Source organism: Homalodisca vitripennis, unplaced genomic scaffold, assembly GCF_021130785.1.
Source record: "Homalodisca vitripennis isolate AUS2020 unplaced genomic scaffold, UT_GWSS_2.1 ScUCBcl_2060;HRSCAF=6433, whole genome shotgun sequence".
Lineage (NCBI taxonomy): Eukaryota > Metazoa > Arthropoda > Insecta > Hemiptera > Cicadellidae > Homalodisca > Homalodisca vitripennis.
In genome coordinates, this window is record NW_025778171.1 from 1 (window position 1) to 16,052 (window position 16,052).

At 34.9% G+C, this 16,052-nt stretch overlaps 1 protein-coding gene across 2 annotated transcripts in view; it reads left to right on the forward strand.

The window, feature by feature from the left end:
- Positions 1–478: 478 nt before the first annotated feature.
- Positions 479–16,052, forward strand: part of LOC124371815 — a gene marked incomplete at its 5' end in the record, with an annotated part of 46,511 nt that continues 30,937 nt past the window's right edge. Inside the window, 4 exon segments of one of the 2 annotated variants that reach the window (XR_006923275.1) lie at positions 479–605; positions 5,494–5,561; positions 5,697–5,927; positions 14,542–14,712. Coding sequence is in view for 1 of the 2 variants with exons in the window: in XM_046830170.1 (XP_046686126.1) it covers positions 479–605; positions 5,494–5,657; positions 14,542–14,712 (462 nt within the window). 2 annotated transcript variants of the gene reach the window in all.

Sequence of the window (16,052 nt, forward strand, 5' to 3'; positions counted from 1 at the left end):
AATAGGTGCAAGGTGGCACTAAGGTAATGTAATGTTGTTAGTAATGTAAACTTATATGATGACTATTTCTATTCACAAACTTTCATTAGTTTACCTTCTAAATGTTTTATTATTTTAATTAGGAAAGTCAATTACTATTACTAATAAAAATCATTCTGTTTTTGTCCTCATTATATTATTTTTGTTTTATGGAATAAGATCCTAGTGCAATATTTGTTCCAGGTTATTTTAAGATTAATTGTTTTGTATAATATTATAAACTAACACATACCTGCATGACATGCTTCATTTGTTATATACCTTAAACACAATAATTGTTGATAGTTTTTTGTGCCCTGTAATTTTTATTACATTCTTTTGACTTATATATTGTTATAATTTGTATGTAGCCAGTATGTTTTGTCGTTGGCAAAAACCAATTATTGGAATGGTATGTGTGGTAACTTTGTTAAAAATAATGTATACATAATCTTTCTAGGGTTCAAGAGAACTCAAAAATCTATGGTCAGAGATTAAACGTACCTTCAGTGACCTGCAGTGTTTATTACTTCCCTTTCCTGGTTCTGCAGTGGAGAAAGGGTTTGCAAAAACTGGGGACTTGAATGGTAAGTTGTGGAGTTCTCCACTACAATCCCTACTGTTTCACCATTCGTACTGTTTTGTGATTTACAAAATTGTGATTTATGAGGGTCATATGAAAAGTAAGTTGCTTTGGGAAATAAAAAATTATATGTAACTGTTACAGTTTTTATTACATACATTTGTGGAAAATGTCGTGTAAGATCTAGAATTGTGAATCTGATTTTTACTAATGATGTGATTGATTTGTTTTCGACTAGAGCATTGGAAACCCACCGACAGTTGGCCATTTTATTTTTTGTCAAGAATATAAGTTAATTAGTATTGAGTTGCCATGTCATCTATGACATATTCAACAATCAAATATATAACTTTAATTCAGACAAGTATGATATCTACATGTTGTCAATGAACTAAACTATCTGAAGTAAGTATTGAAATTAATTTAAATAGAATTAGACTTTAACAACTTACAAAGTGACCGCATAGCCCAAGAAAGAAGAGAAGGGTAAAAGTTAACTTTATTTGAAAGAATAATGAACCTTTTCCATCGTTATATGATATAAAAAGTATAATACTATGTTTCGAGGATTGAAATCACATTGCTTTAACTTCGTTAGTTTGGGTGTGACATGTTTGTGTTCTTGGCTCCTGTGCAGTGACATGACTTGGGTTCATTTTCTCCAGTCTGAACTTAATGCAGTTCTTCAGTTCAGGTGTGATGTATTTGTGTTCTTGACTCCTGTGCAGTGACATGGCTTGGGTTCATTTTCTCCAGTCTGAACATAATGCAGTTCTTCAGTTCAGGTGTGATGTATTTGTGTTCTTGACTCCTGTGCAGTGACATGGCTTGGGTTCATTTTCTCCAGTCTGAACATAATGCAGTTCTTCAGTTCAGGTGTGATGTATTTGTGTTCTTAGCTCCTGTGCAGTGACATGGCTTGGGTTCATTTTCTCCAGTCTGAACTTAATGCAGTTCTTCAGTTCAGGTGTGATGTATTTGTGTTCTTGACTCCTGTGCAGTGACATGGCTTGGGTTCATTTTCTCCAGTCTGAACTTAATGCAGTTCTTCAATTCAGGTGTGATGTATTTGTGTTCTTGACTCCTGTGCAGTGACATGGCTTGGGTTCATTTTCTCCAGTCTGAACTTAATGCAGTTCTTCAGTTCAGGTGTGATGTATTTGTGTTCTTGACTCCTGTGCAGTGACATGGCTTGGGTTCATTTTCTCCAGTCTGAACATAATGCAGTTCTTCAGTTCAGGTGTGATGTATTTGTGTTCTTAGCTCCTGTGCAGTGACATGGCTTGGGTTCATTTTCTCCAGTCTGAACTTAATGCAGTTCTTCAGTTCAGGTGTGATGTATTTGTGTTCTTAGCTCCTGTGCAGTGACATGGCTTGGGTTCATTTTCTCCAGTCTGAACTTAATGCAGTTCTTCAGTTCAGGTGTGATGTATTTGTGTTCTTGACTCCTGTGCAGTGACATGGCTTGGGTTCATTTTCTCCAGTCTGAACTTAATGCAGTTCTTCAGTTCAGGTGTGATGTATTTGTGTTCTTGACTCCTGTGCAGTGACATGGCTTGGGTTCATTTTCTCCAGTCTGAACTTAATGCAGTTCTTCAGTTCAGGTGTGATGTATTTGTGTTCTTGACTCCTGTGCAGTGACATGGCTTGGGTTCATTTTCTCCAGTCTGAACTTAATGCAGTTCTTCAGTTCAGGTGTGATGTATTTGTGTTCTTGACTCCTGTGCAGTGACATGGCTTGGGTTCATTTTCTCCAGTCTGAACTTAATGCAGTTCTTCAGTTCAGGTGTGATGTATTTGTGTTCTTAGCTCCTGTGCAGTGACATGGCTTGGGTTCATTTTCTCCAGTCTGAACTTAATGCAGTTCTTCAGTTCAGGTGTGATGTATTTGTGTTCTTAGCTCCTGTGCAGTGACATGGCTTGGGTTCATTTTCTCCAGTCTGAACTTAATGCAGTTCTTCAGTTCAGGTGTGATGTATTTGTGTTCTTAGCTCCTGTGCAGTGACATGGCTTGGGTTCATTTTCTCCAGTCTGAACTTAATGCAGTTCTTCAGTTCAGGTGTGATGTATTTGTGTTCTTAGCTCCTGTGCAGTGACATGGCTTGGGTTCATTTTCTCCAGTCTGAACTTAATGCAGTTCTTCAGTTCAGGTGTGATGTATTTGTGTTCTTAGCTCCTGTGCAGTGACATGGCTTGGGTTCATTTTCTCCAGTCTGAACTTGATGCAGTTCTTCAGTTCAGGTGTGATGTATTTGTGTTCTTGACTCCTGTGCAGTGACATGGTTTGGGTTTCATTTTCTCCAGTCTGAACTTAATGCAGTTCTTCAGTTCAGGTGTGATGTATTTGTGTTCTTGACTCCTGTGCAGTGACATGGCTTGGGTTCATTTTCTTCAGTCTGAACATAATGCATTTTTCAGTTCAGGTGTGATGTATTTGTGTTCTTGACTCCTGTGCAGTGACATGGTTTGGGTTCATTTTCTCCAGTCTGAACTTAATGCAGTTCTTCAGTTCAGGTGTGATGTATTTGTGATCTTAGCTCCTGTGCAGTGACATGGTTTGGGTTCATTTTCTCCAGTCTGAACTTAATGCAGTTCTTCAGTTCAGGTGTGATGTATTTGTTTTCTTGACTCCTGTGCAGTGACATGGCTTGGGTTCGTTTTCTCCAGTCTGAACTTAATGCAGTTCTTCAGTTCAGGTGTGATGTATTTGTGTTCTTGACTCCTGTGCAGTGACATGGCTTGGGTTCATTTTCTCCAGTCTGAACTTAATGCAGTTCTTCAGTTCAGGTGTGATGTATTTGTGTTCTTGACTCCTGTGCAGTGACATGGCTTGGATTCATTTTCTCCAGTCTGAACTTAATGCAGTTCTTCAGTTCAGGTGTGATGTATTTGTGTTCTTGACTCCTGTGCAGTGACATGGCTTGGATTCATTTTCTCCAGTCTGAACTTAATGCAGTTCTTCAGTTCAGGTGTGATGTATTTGTGTTCTTGACTCCTGTGCAGTGACATGGCTTGGGTTCATTTTCTCCAGTCTGAACTTAATGCAGTTCTTCAGTTCAGGTGTGATGTATTTGTGTTCTTGACTCCTGTGCACTCACATAAAATGATGTGTGGAATATCGTTGTACGGAGCTTGGATAAAATACTTTTGTAGCAAAAGAGCATTAAGAATTATGAAAAAGAGGTATATCATATCAGTAAAACATCTTTTTTCAGTAGTGGAAATTTTAACTGTCTTTAGTTCGTTCATATTTGAATGCATAAAAATGTGCTAAACAACTTGCCAGATTTTCAGTAACTAACAATGGCCATAATTGCAATACCTGATTTAAATTGACAGTTTAAAAACATAATTGGTAATTTTATACTAAAACAACTTCCTATACTGGACAAACGTTCCTTCAAGTACACTACCCAATTAAATAACATGAGAAAACACTTAATTAAAGCCCAAAAACCAAAAATGTTTGAAAATACATTTAATGAAGTCCCCACGTTATTCAGATGAGTTCTTCAATCAGAATGCTAACCAAAGAGGGATGCTATAATTGTCATTAATTTAACCCTTTAAGCGTCATGAAATTTGGACCTGATCTTTGATTAAGTTACAATTTTTTTTAATTTCCAATGTGTAAAGTTAAATTTATTTTTGTTTCTGCATGTCAAAATAGAGTTATTTAACGGTGAATAAAATTTGTTAAGCCCTTTTTGGATTTCCTAGGCTAATTTTTAACTTTTGAGAATATCGTAGAATAGCAGTATAGTTGTCACTAATCTTTTTCATTTATTCAGCAAGTAGGGGAATGAAACACAGTTTTACAGATAAACATATACTTATTACAAACTAATAAAATTTTAAAAATACAAAAGTAGACAAAGAGTTTTTATTTGGTGGCGGGCTGTCACAACTAGCATTCCGCGCGTCTCCCGCAAGCCACTGTTATCGCGTGGACTTTGAACCTTCTTATAGCTCGGCAACCTGTAGGACGGCCTTGCGGGGCTTGAATTATGTTTCTTGCTTTCTGAGAATATCCTTTTGACCGTAGTAAAATATGAAAATTTTGGGTTTGACCAAGTAATTTCTCAGAATTACCAAATCTTCAAATTTCGAATCGTCTGTATTTACCATTGCACACGAATAATGGTAAAAAAACACTAAATAAACACTGGACTTTGCTGTATATAATATTAATAATTTACTTTAAAAAGAATATTACCCAACAGAAAATTAGCGATAACCGAAATACATGTGCGTCTACCGGACGCTTCTCACTAACTGGCTAGATGCCTTGACGGGAGCTCCCGTCAATGACTTTGTGAAAGGCGCGGGGCCACGCCCGCTAGACAGTGTTTGGCCAATTAAAAGCCACTGCCACTCCCATTGTAATAGAATTCGAGGCAGGGCAACCCGTCTGTATGTCGCATTACTACTAGAACCATCTAGCGGCAAAATATTCAACTAACATAGCAATAAAATAATTAAGAATCCAAAAACGCGGATCCACGGCAATAACGTTTCGAGCTTGTACTGACACTCCGCGGATTTGCGTCAATAACACTGAAAAGGTTAATAAACAAGATTTTTGTAAGTTAGTTTTAAGGATTTTATATATTTGTTTGACTCTATTCCTATGCAATGTTTCGTATATAAAGATGGAATAAAGATATTTTGAATTTGAATCTGAGGATTGTGGCCACAGTAGGGCTCAAATGTCTCAAGATAGTAATTTTGTTAGAAATGTGTCAAATTTAAAACATGTCATAATTAATTATAGTTTGGCAATAGTGCCTACAATGCAGTTTCAAAATGGTTTTTATAATACTATTAATATTGTAGAAAAATAGAATCTGAAAAAATTTACAACAAATTTAAAACTGGAATTTATATTGCAGAACTTGACAAGGAATTTCTGAAGCAAGTGAAAAGCTTCATCACAAATATCTTTGCACCTAAAAACTTGGTTCCTCCTAAAACGAAACTGACGGGTGAAGGAGTATACAGATTGCTGATGAGTGTTGACGGGAAGATAGCAGATGACAATCTGTCTTTCTTAAATGTAAGTAAATTGAGATGTAAAGGTATCATTAAAAACTTGGTTCCTCCTAAAACGAAACTGACGGGTGAAGGAGTATACAGATTGCTGATGAGTGTTGACGGGAAGATAGCAGATGACAATCTGTCTTTCTTAAATGTAAGTAAATTTAGATGTAAAGGTATCATTAAAAACTTGGTTCCTCCTAAAACGAAACTGACGGGTGAAGGAGTATACAGATTGCTGATGAGTGTTGACGGGAAGATAGCAGATGACAATCTGTCTTTCTTAAATGTAAGTAAATTTAGATGTAAAGGTATCATTAAAAACTTGGTTCCTCCTAAAACGAAACTGACGGGTGAAGGAGTGTACAGATTGCTGATGAGTGTTGACGGGAAGATAGCAGATGACAATCTGTCTTTCTTAAATGTAAGTAAATTTAGATGTAAAGGTATCATTAAAAACTTGGTTCCTCCTAAAACGAAACTGACGGTGAAGGAGTGTACAGATTGCTGATGAGTGTTGACGGGAAGATAGCAGATGACAATCTGTCTTTCTTAAATGTAAGTAAATTTAGATGTAAAGGTATCATTAAAAACTTGGTTCCTCCTAAAACGAAACTGACGGTGAAGGAGTATACAGATTGCTGATGAGTGTTGACGGGAAGATAGCAGATGACAATCTGTCTTTCTTAAATGTAAGTAAATTTAGATGTAAAGGTATCATTAAAAACTTGGTTCCTCCTAAAACGAAACTGACGGTGAAGGAGTATACAGATTGCTGATGAGTGTTGACGGGAAGATGTCTATATTTGAAATCTTTAAATAAAATGCATGGTTTACCCACGGTTGTTTTTACAACATTACTGTGAAGTCCATTTTTACAATTAAAAGTTTAAAATGCTAAAACAATATTTTAATAAATTATTAGTGTTAATGTTCATTCAGTAATAAAGCTATAATTTAACTAAAATATAAAATAAAATTATTTACAACATTTACAAAAGAATTATTATTAGCAAAAATATAATGATAAGAAAGCTTATCACTAGTGACAGAAAAGTGCAGCTCGTGATAGTGGAATAGGGTATTGCAATAGACACGTCAGTCCTTGTTAGTTTATTGTTTGGTTATCTTTGTAGTTCGTGTCTACTTACAGTATAAAATTGGTTGTTTCAATTTACTAAACCTACGGCCAAGTCAACTAATTCTGTCATGTCCAAAACATTAATCACGAATTGTACAAAAACGGTTTAAAATTACATTTTATCACAGAACGATATAACCCACTGTTTGTAGTATAGGACAAGGACTACCAAACCCAAAGATATATAAATAAAATGTTATAAAGTAGGCCTTTACAGTTATGTTATACTCAGACATGAGCTATTTTACATTTTTCTCAGTCTTTACATTTTTTACGGAATAAGACTTTCAAAAATAAATCCCTATGTGTAGTCAAGAATAGTTAGCATACATCTTCTTGTAACATTTTCTAGGTTTCGATCCTTTCTTATCACTACACATCATTTGGTGTATTAGGTTTAAAAATGGCCAAACTAGTGTGTATGACTAACGAAGTAGACAGCCAAGTCAATAAGAAGATTAAAAATCTAGTTCACCGCTATGATTAAATTTCTATGTTCACTATGTTGAGAAATAGTATTTTAGTGTCACTTTCAAATGTACATAATACAATATTTTTCACGTACTTTATGTTTTGTTTATATCAAAACGTAATTTACTTTCTGGCTAGCCTTTGTATGCACACTAATCATACAGTTGATATTTTATTGGCATATTTAAACTGGCATATTATTAACAAACAAAAAAACATTAATTATTAAAAAAACAAAGGCATGCTGGAATGCCTAATACAAACAGAACTGAACTTCATGAGTAACTGGTGTCATGGGGAAGGTCTACAGATCAACCCATCTAAAACAAATATGATTACCTTTACCAGGAAAAGAAAATTCCAGCTAGCAAAACCTGTCCTGGAGGGAATCAGCATTAACCAAACAAAGGAAGTGAAGTATCTGGGTTTAATCCTGGATGAAAAGCTCACTTGGAACTCCCATATTAGAAACAGGATATCCAAAGCAATAATGGCCCTTGGGGCCTGTAAGAAACTTTTTGGATTTAAATGGGGACTTAAACTCAAAATGATATATTGGATTTACGAAACCATAATAAAACCAATGGTCACATATGCTGCCTTAGTGTGGTGGCCAAAGGTAGAACAAACAACAGCTGCTAAAAGACTACAGAGTCTTCAAGGGCTAGCTTGCTGAAGCATCACGGGAGCGATGAGCTCCTGCCAAACACTAGCAATTGAAGCGGTCTTGGGTTACACTCCTCTGGGGCAGGAGGTGATGAGAACAACTGCTATAAGTGCAATTAAGCTTCTAGGAACAAAGGTAATAAATGCTACCTCCTTAGAAGGCCGCATGAAAATATTGCAAAAATTTCCTGAGGCTGAAATGCTAACCAAAGTGTCAGATGCAATGATTAAGAAATACTCCTTTGACAAACCATATATGGCCTCTATCGGAAGTAGGAAGAAATGGATTAAAAAGGAGGCCTACCCTACAAAAGGAGTCTTGAAGTTTTACACAGATGGTTCACGCCTTGACTCAGGGGCAGGATACGGAATACACGGACCTGGAGTTGACATGGCTGTGTCCCTAGGAAGACATGCCACCGTTTTTCAGGTGGAGGTCATGGCAATAGACTCATGTTCCAGAAGACTCATACGAATGAGGACAAAAGGATTATCATACCTAATACTTTCTGATAGGCTGCACTGAAGGCACTTGATACCTGTTCGATTGATTCGAAAGCAGTCTGGGAAAGCAGGAATGCTCTAGCAGAGCTGGCAATGAATAACAGAGTAACACTCGGTTGGATACCTGGTCATGAAGGTATTCATGGGAATGAAAAAGCAGACATCCTCGCCAAAAAGGGAGCGGAATCCACATTGGTGGGGCCTGAGCCAGGTTGTGGGATAGCCTTCTCCAACATTAAAGCTCTGGTCAAAGATTGGGAAAAGAGGACAAGACACAATAATTGGAGTAGAGCCTCAGGATTAAGACTATCCAAATGGTTTATCTCTCCTTACGTTAAAGGGTGGACAGCTCTCCTAGACCAGAATAAGGAGGATATAAGACTGATATTAGGAATGTTGACAGGACATGGCCCTCTGAGGAAGCACCTGATGAAGATAGGCCTTAGTCAGAGTAACGAATGTAGACTCTGTGGAGAGGAGGAGGAGTCAGCAGAGCACATTTGGTTAGATTGTCCTGCCATCGTAGAGACTAGGAAAAGATACTTGGGAGCATATCTCCTCAGCCCCAAGGACATTAGAGAACAGGAGCCCTTAAATCTGATTGGTTTTTGCAAAAGCCTCGGTCTTTGAGGGCACAAAATTAAAGTAAGGGAGGCGCAAAGGTCCTTTTGAGGACTAAGGGCGGGGACAAACTGTCCTTTTCCCTCAGGAAGGAAAAAAAAAATTGATGAAAGGATTCAATTAAAAGCTGTTTTTTTAGAGACCCTACTTGTAAACAGCGGACAAAATTTACAAACAAAACTCAATTAAAACAAACACTCAAAAACAAACTGAATTCAGACTGCTTCATAAAAATTCTCAATTTGCAACCAACAAACTGGACCAAATTCAACTTATGTGTGAGAATCTGAAAACTGATTTGCTTGTAGTAATCGAAACCATGTGGTTTCAACATAGAGAACATCGCACTGTGCAAAATCCCTAATTACAAATTGGCTTCCGCATTTTGTTGAAACCACTCCAAAGGAGGAGGAGTTGCTATTTTTCTTAAACAACATCTGTTATCTACACCTTTTCCGATCCAACAATCAACTGAAAAAGATTTTGAAGCAGTCGGGATCAAACTTCAAACGACACAATCAAAATTACTCATGATCGGAATTTACAGGTCTCCCAATGGTAATAAGGACATCTTTTTTTCTAAATTCGAAAAATTATTGACATACCTGACTAACCAACATCAAGAATTTGTCATGATGGGGGATCTCAACATGGACGCCTTGGACAACACTCACCACGAGAGTGACGGCTACAACACAATCGGCTATCGACAACATCATAACCAACCACCCAAGTGTCGCTGTGTCTGTAGTGAATACAGCTATTTCAGACCACTATGGCCAAGAAGAAGTCATTAGTGGGGTACAATTCAAAAGGGAGCCCAAAATTAAGCAAACAGTAAGAGACATAAGGCCAGAAAACATTGCTCACCTCAACATTTCCCTTTCTAACGAAAGATGGGATTTTCTAAATTCATTTCAACCTATAGAGCAGCAATTTAAATTGTTTAATGACACTCTAAATTTCCACATTAACTTCTGCTGCCCTGCAAAAACGATCAATGTTTGTGCACAAATTAAAAAAAACAACTGGATCACAACAGGTATTTTAGTTTCTAGAGAGAAACTAAAATTCTTCTCTGAAGTTTATGAAAACACTTCAAGCGAACAATTCAAATTTTTTTTTCAAAAATTATAAAAAAATATACAGGAAAGTGATCCAAGCCGCAAAAGCATATGATGTCTCAAAATCCATTCTCTCTTTCACGTTCAAACGTATCAAAAACGGTTTGGAGCATCATTAACAATAAAACAAAAGCTCACAAAGAAATTAAAATTAAAATTGGGGATAGGCTTTTGGAGGATGAAACAGAGATTGTCAATCAGTTAAGTGGATTTTTCGTATCCATTGCTGGTGGGCAGGGTCCTCGGCCATCTGAACCCCAAGTACGCCCCTGGCGAAGACAGAGCCCCACAGCGTCAATGGCGTTGGCTCCTGTCGTTAATTTGCTTCACCGAATTATTCAGCAGCTCCCAGCCAAAAAATCAAATAACAATCTAATGTCCCTGTGGCTCATAAAAAAATGCTGCAAGAATTTAGTGAGACCTTTAACTCAATTGGTAAACTATTCATTCCAAACAGGAGTGTTCCCCTCTCTCCTGAAAATTGCTAAAGTTGTTCCAATTTTCAAGAAGGACGACGTAACTTCAATCACTAACTACCGGCCTGTCTCAATTTTACCAGTGCTGAGCAAAATTTTTGGTAAAAAGCTTTTTCTTATAAGAATGCTTTGGTTTTTGGACAAATGCAATCAGCTCTCAAGTTAAAAATTTGGATTCAGGAAGAGCAAATCGACAACAGACATAGTCGTGAGTTGGGAAAAACATGTTGACCATGTAGTAAATAAAATGTCCTCTGGTCTATACGCTCTACCTAATTGGTCGAAAACAATATGTAGATATTCCCTTTGTCAATTTTAACCATATAACTTCAGCAGTTTCAAAACTAAATATAATTAATTAGTTATGGAGTGCTCTAAGGCTCTATATTGGCACCATTATTATTTTTAGTTTATTTAACAGGTTTGCCATCAATTTTTGAAATCTCATTTTGTAGCAAAGTAAATATTGTTTTAAACTTTTTTAAATTTAGGATATGAATAGTTTTAGTTATTTTATCAGAAATAACCTTAGTTCTGTTTATTTTAAGTACTGTGAATTTCAAATTGCATTTACTTGGCCAGAAATGACAAAAAGGAAAAATGACATATCTTTACAAAAATGTAATTTACAGATTATATATGTATATAATCTGAGTTTTGCTACTTCACTTGTAATAAGAATCAAGAATCAAGAATTTTATTGTCGTTAAGCACATGGCAATAGACAAAGTCAAATAAAATACAGTTTCATCTAATACAATTTCTACAAAAAAAAAAAAAAATATACATGTGCAAAATAAATAAACAGTTAATAAACATTATTTATATTTTACATAAGGTCTAGAAATTTATTATATATTTAAGCATCTTCCTAAAGAGTAAATATCTTGACTGTTTAATAAACATAGACATAAATATATATCTATATAAATAAATAGATAACACATAGACATTAAAATTACAAAATAAATTAAAAAACAAGATGACATTTAAAAATACAGTTAAAATCTTAAAGTACTAATATCACAGGCCAAAAAATCACTAACAGAGTAAAAGGCAATTTCTTTCAACCATTTTGACAGAATAAATTTAAATCTGCTAAGGTTTACAGACCATGCTTCTTTTGGTAACTTATTAAATAATTTTATTTTCATAAACACATGGCTTTTTTTTTATTTTTCTAGTTTTATAGAAATACAATCAAGTAAGTAATTTTGTCTAGTATTATAGGTGTGAACTTCATTTCTAAAATTATAATTATTTAAGTTTTCCTTAACACTAACTAAGCTAAAATATATGTACATACATGGAAGAGTCATTATCTGGAATTCTTTAAAATATGGAACACATGATTCTCTACCTGAGATATTTGCCATTATCCTAATAGCTTTTTTTTGCCATTTGAACACTTTTAGTGATTGTGAGCTGTTGCCCCAAAGTGTTATTCCATATAATAAATGGGAATTAAAGAAGGCATAGTAAGCAGCAACTAACATTGGGAAACTAACACAATTTTTTAGTTTTCTTAATAAATAAGTAACTCTAGATAGTTTTATACACAATTGATTTATTTGACATTCCCAGCTAAGCCTACTATCTAGATATAATCCTAATAGTTTAACGGGTTTAGTACCTTCATTTATAAGTTTATTCAATGAGAAAACAATATTTTCAGTTTTACTACTGTTTACAAGTAGCCCGTTGACTTTGAACCATTCCTGAGCTGCTATCATTGAATTATTTTCTTCTAACAATAACCCATTCAAATCTTTACTTTGATTCAGAAGAGTGGTGTCATCGGCATATAGTACTGCTTTACATGGCACATTGAATGAAAAATCATTCACAGCAACTATAAATAGAAAAGGACCCAGAACAGATCCTTGCGGTACCCCAACTTGAATTGTTTTAAAATCAGATAGTTCCAAGCCTGTTACAACCATTTGTTTTCTATTACTTATTAAGTAAGAGGAAATTAACTGTAGTTCAGTATCTCTAACTCCATAGCTATTGAATTTACTTACAATCAGTTCATGAGAGATGGAGTCAAATGCTTTTGTGAGATCTATTAAAGTTGCAGACGACAAAAATTTATTTTCAAAATTCTCTAAAACGTTTTCTACTATTGCTTCTATGGCTTTGGTTGTGTTTAAGTTTGGAAGAAACCCAAATTGATCTTTACATAATAAATTATTATTGTAAAAATATAAACTTAGTTGGTCCTTTACACAACTTTCAAAAACCTTACTAAATATAGGTACCAAAGAGATTGGCCGATAACTGGAAGGATGTGATTTCTCACCCTTTTTATAAATTGGAATGACTTTGGTCACTTTTAATGCTTCAGGAAAGACACCATATTCCAACATCATATTGAACAAAAAAGTTAATGGGTCTACAAGTACATCGATTATTTCTTTTAAAAGTTTGTTAGAGAACCCATAATAATCTTCACTTTGGGACGAACTTAACTTTGAGACACACTTTAACACCTTAGTGTTATCAATGCTTTGCCACTTAAAACAACTGACCCCACCGTTACAACTTAAAATATAATCATCAACAAACTCAATTGCTAAAACATTATTTGTTGGTGTAAGTGAAACAGAGCTTATAAAATAGTCATTAAAATCATTAGTATTAACAGGTACTTCTTGACTAACTTTAGAACGGTTGGTCTCAAGCTTTATAATATTCCAAGCAGCTTTACATTTATTCTTAGAATTCTTTATATATTCGTCATTCGCAGATATTTTGCCTTCTAAAATTTTAGCCTTATATAATTTTTTTGCTTCATTATAAACGTTTTTATGCAGTTGTTCACTTTCTCCCCCTACCGATAACTTATATCTATCATATAAGGTAACAATAAAATCTCTAAATTTTTTTAACTCTGGTGTGAACCATGTGATTTTTGGCCTTTTAAATTTACTTTTTTTTATTTTTTTAGTTTTACAGCATTCTTCAAGAGAAGTTGTCAAAATAAATAAGAAGTAGTCAAAAGCTTGGTTAACATTGGTGCACTTCGTAAGTTGTGTCCAGTTAAATTGTGACAGTTGTTCCTTAAACTTTAAGACTGAATTAGCAGAAAGCATTCTTTTTAACAAAAATGAAACTTTTTCACTATTGTTGTCAACTATGATCAAGTCAAAAAACACCGCAGATACACCAGCATGGTCAGACAAATCAGGATCTAACACTTGACATTGTACTATGTTTGACTCATTAAGGTTTGTTATTATATTATCCAAGCAGGCTTCTTGTCTAGTGTTTTGCTCATTTAAACAGTATAAATTCAAAGAGCGAAGTATGTTCAGAAAACAATTACATTCATTAGATTTATTGTTAATATTTATATTAAAGTCACCAGTTAAAATAAGTTTTAAATTTACAAATTTTTCATTTAAAAATTCTACGATAAACTCTTAAACTATGGAAAAATTGGTTGGTATCAGAATTTGGAGTACGGTAAACAGTTACAACAATGACATTAATCTTTGACAAGATTATAGCAGCTGCCTCAAAGGAGTAATCAACACAAAACTTGTCAATATCTAACAATTTAAAGTCAATACAATTCTTTACAAAAATTGAGCTTCCACCTCTTTTTAATGGTGGGTTTCTACAAAAAATGCTGGCTAAGGTATAACCAGTTGGTATATACAGTGTTGATTCTTCTTTATCCAGCCAATGTTCATTAATTGTCAAAATATCAAAACAATATTTGTCTAACCATAATTCTAGAGCCTCTAATTTATTTCTAATAGATTGCACATTCAAATGGTATACACTTAAGTCCCTGGAGCAATACTGGGGTAGGCCTACCGGTTGTATATCAATATGTTAGCTATTACATGTTACTTCATGTAGAATGCAAGATCTTGTATGCTTCTTTTTCAGATGTTCACCGAGAATATAAATTTTTCCAAGGAGTCACTGCTTTTAGCGAGATTTCCAGGTGGATTTCAAGACCTTGACCTTCTACAGAAACTTAAGACAGAAATTGAAACTGAGGGTGAAAATGCGTTCAGAGGGCAGTCAAAAACACGTTTTAATGAAAGACTTAAAAGGGTAAGGCAGCTTTATTAGTATTGTTTATTATTAGTATATTTATTAGTGTGAGTTTCCTTAGTCCAAGGAAACAGGAGAGGATATACCATTAAGTGACACTGGTGCCTACACAGTACTCTAACCATTGGTGTACTTTGTTATATCGGTTGGAATGGCCATAAACCTACCCTATTTAAAATTCTGACAATTGGTGGCTGGTGACTGGGAATAGTCATGGAATTTCACAATAGACCGGAAAAAGTAAAAAATTTTAATGAGGGTTCACGGAAATTGCAAAAAAATCATGGATTATGACCTGACACTGAAATTTTCTGTTTAAAATATAAATTTTATAGCATTGTGATAGTTTCTTGAGATAAATTGAAACCAAATTATTGATCACAAACATGTTTTTATTGTATTTCGTGGTTGAAAAATCGTAAATAGATAATCTTGTTTATAAATTGTCTTGAGTTTTTAAATTAGTATTTTGCTTGCAGTTAATATATTTTAGATTGATGTCTGTAAATCACCAGATGTCCGTTGCGCATATTCTCGGACAACAGCTGATTATTTTAACGCAAATTACTGATCACGAAAACTTAATCTTGTTGTCTTTTTTATGCATGAGTAACCGTGTTAGATATCCTAATTAATAAATTATCCTAGCTTTGTAAATACTTTGCTTGCAGTTCTATATATGTGACACGCATTTCTGACTGCAGCTGATCGACAGTATACTGATCGTTGTTCAAAGTATGTTATTATTGACGATGGAAGGTTGAAAGAAGAACAGGATTTCGGACATTTACCATCGTTATATGTTACAAAAGGTTTAACACGACATTTAAGGAGGATTTGAACTTGTCCTCTTGGTCAGGTGGGGGAAGTATTAATACATACAAAAATAAAGAACAGAAAAAAAGAAAACAAGGTAAAGAAAAGCGTTCAAACATACCCAAAAGCTGCTTGAAGTCCAGTCCAGACGTTGTCACTGCACAGGATGTCGGCTCTTTCATCGGCACCACATATTGTCGAGTGATAGTGGAACAATGCAACAGGAGGGGGAAGGGGAAGGGGTAAAGACAAGCTGCTAAGTTTTTGTCCTAAGCCTTAGTGTCGTGTTGTGTGTCCGAATTTTGTTGGTTGAGGTTTGTTTAATTGTTATAATCTTTTTAGGTTTCCTGGTTAGTTCTTTTTTTAATATTGGTACCCAAAGTGGTCTAATCTCAACCAAAGGTTGACTTAGCGGTTGGTCTGCCAATTTTATGTTTGAAGCCTCAATAAGTTTGCGTTAATAAAAATTCTTCTCACGGTGTATTTTGTGAAAATATTATAAATTCAGTTGATGCCAGAAAGAA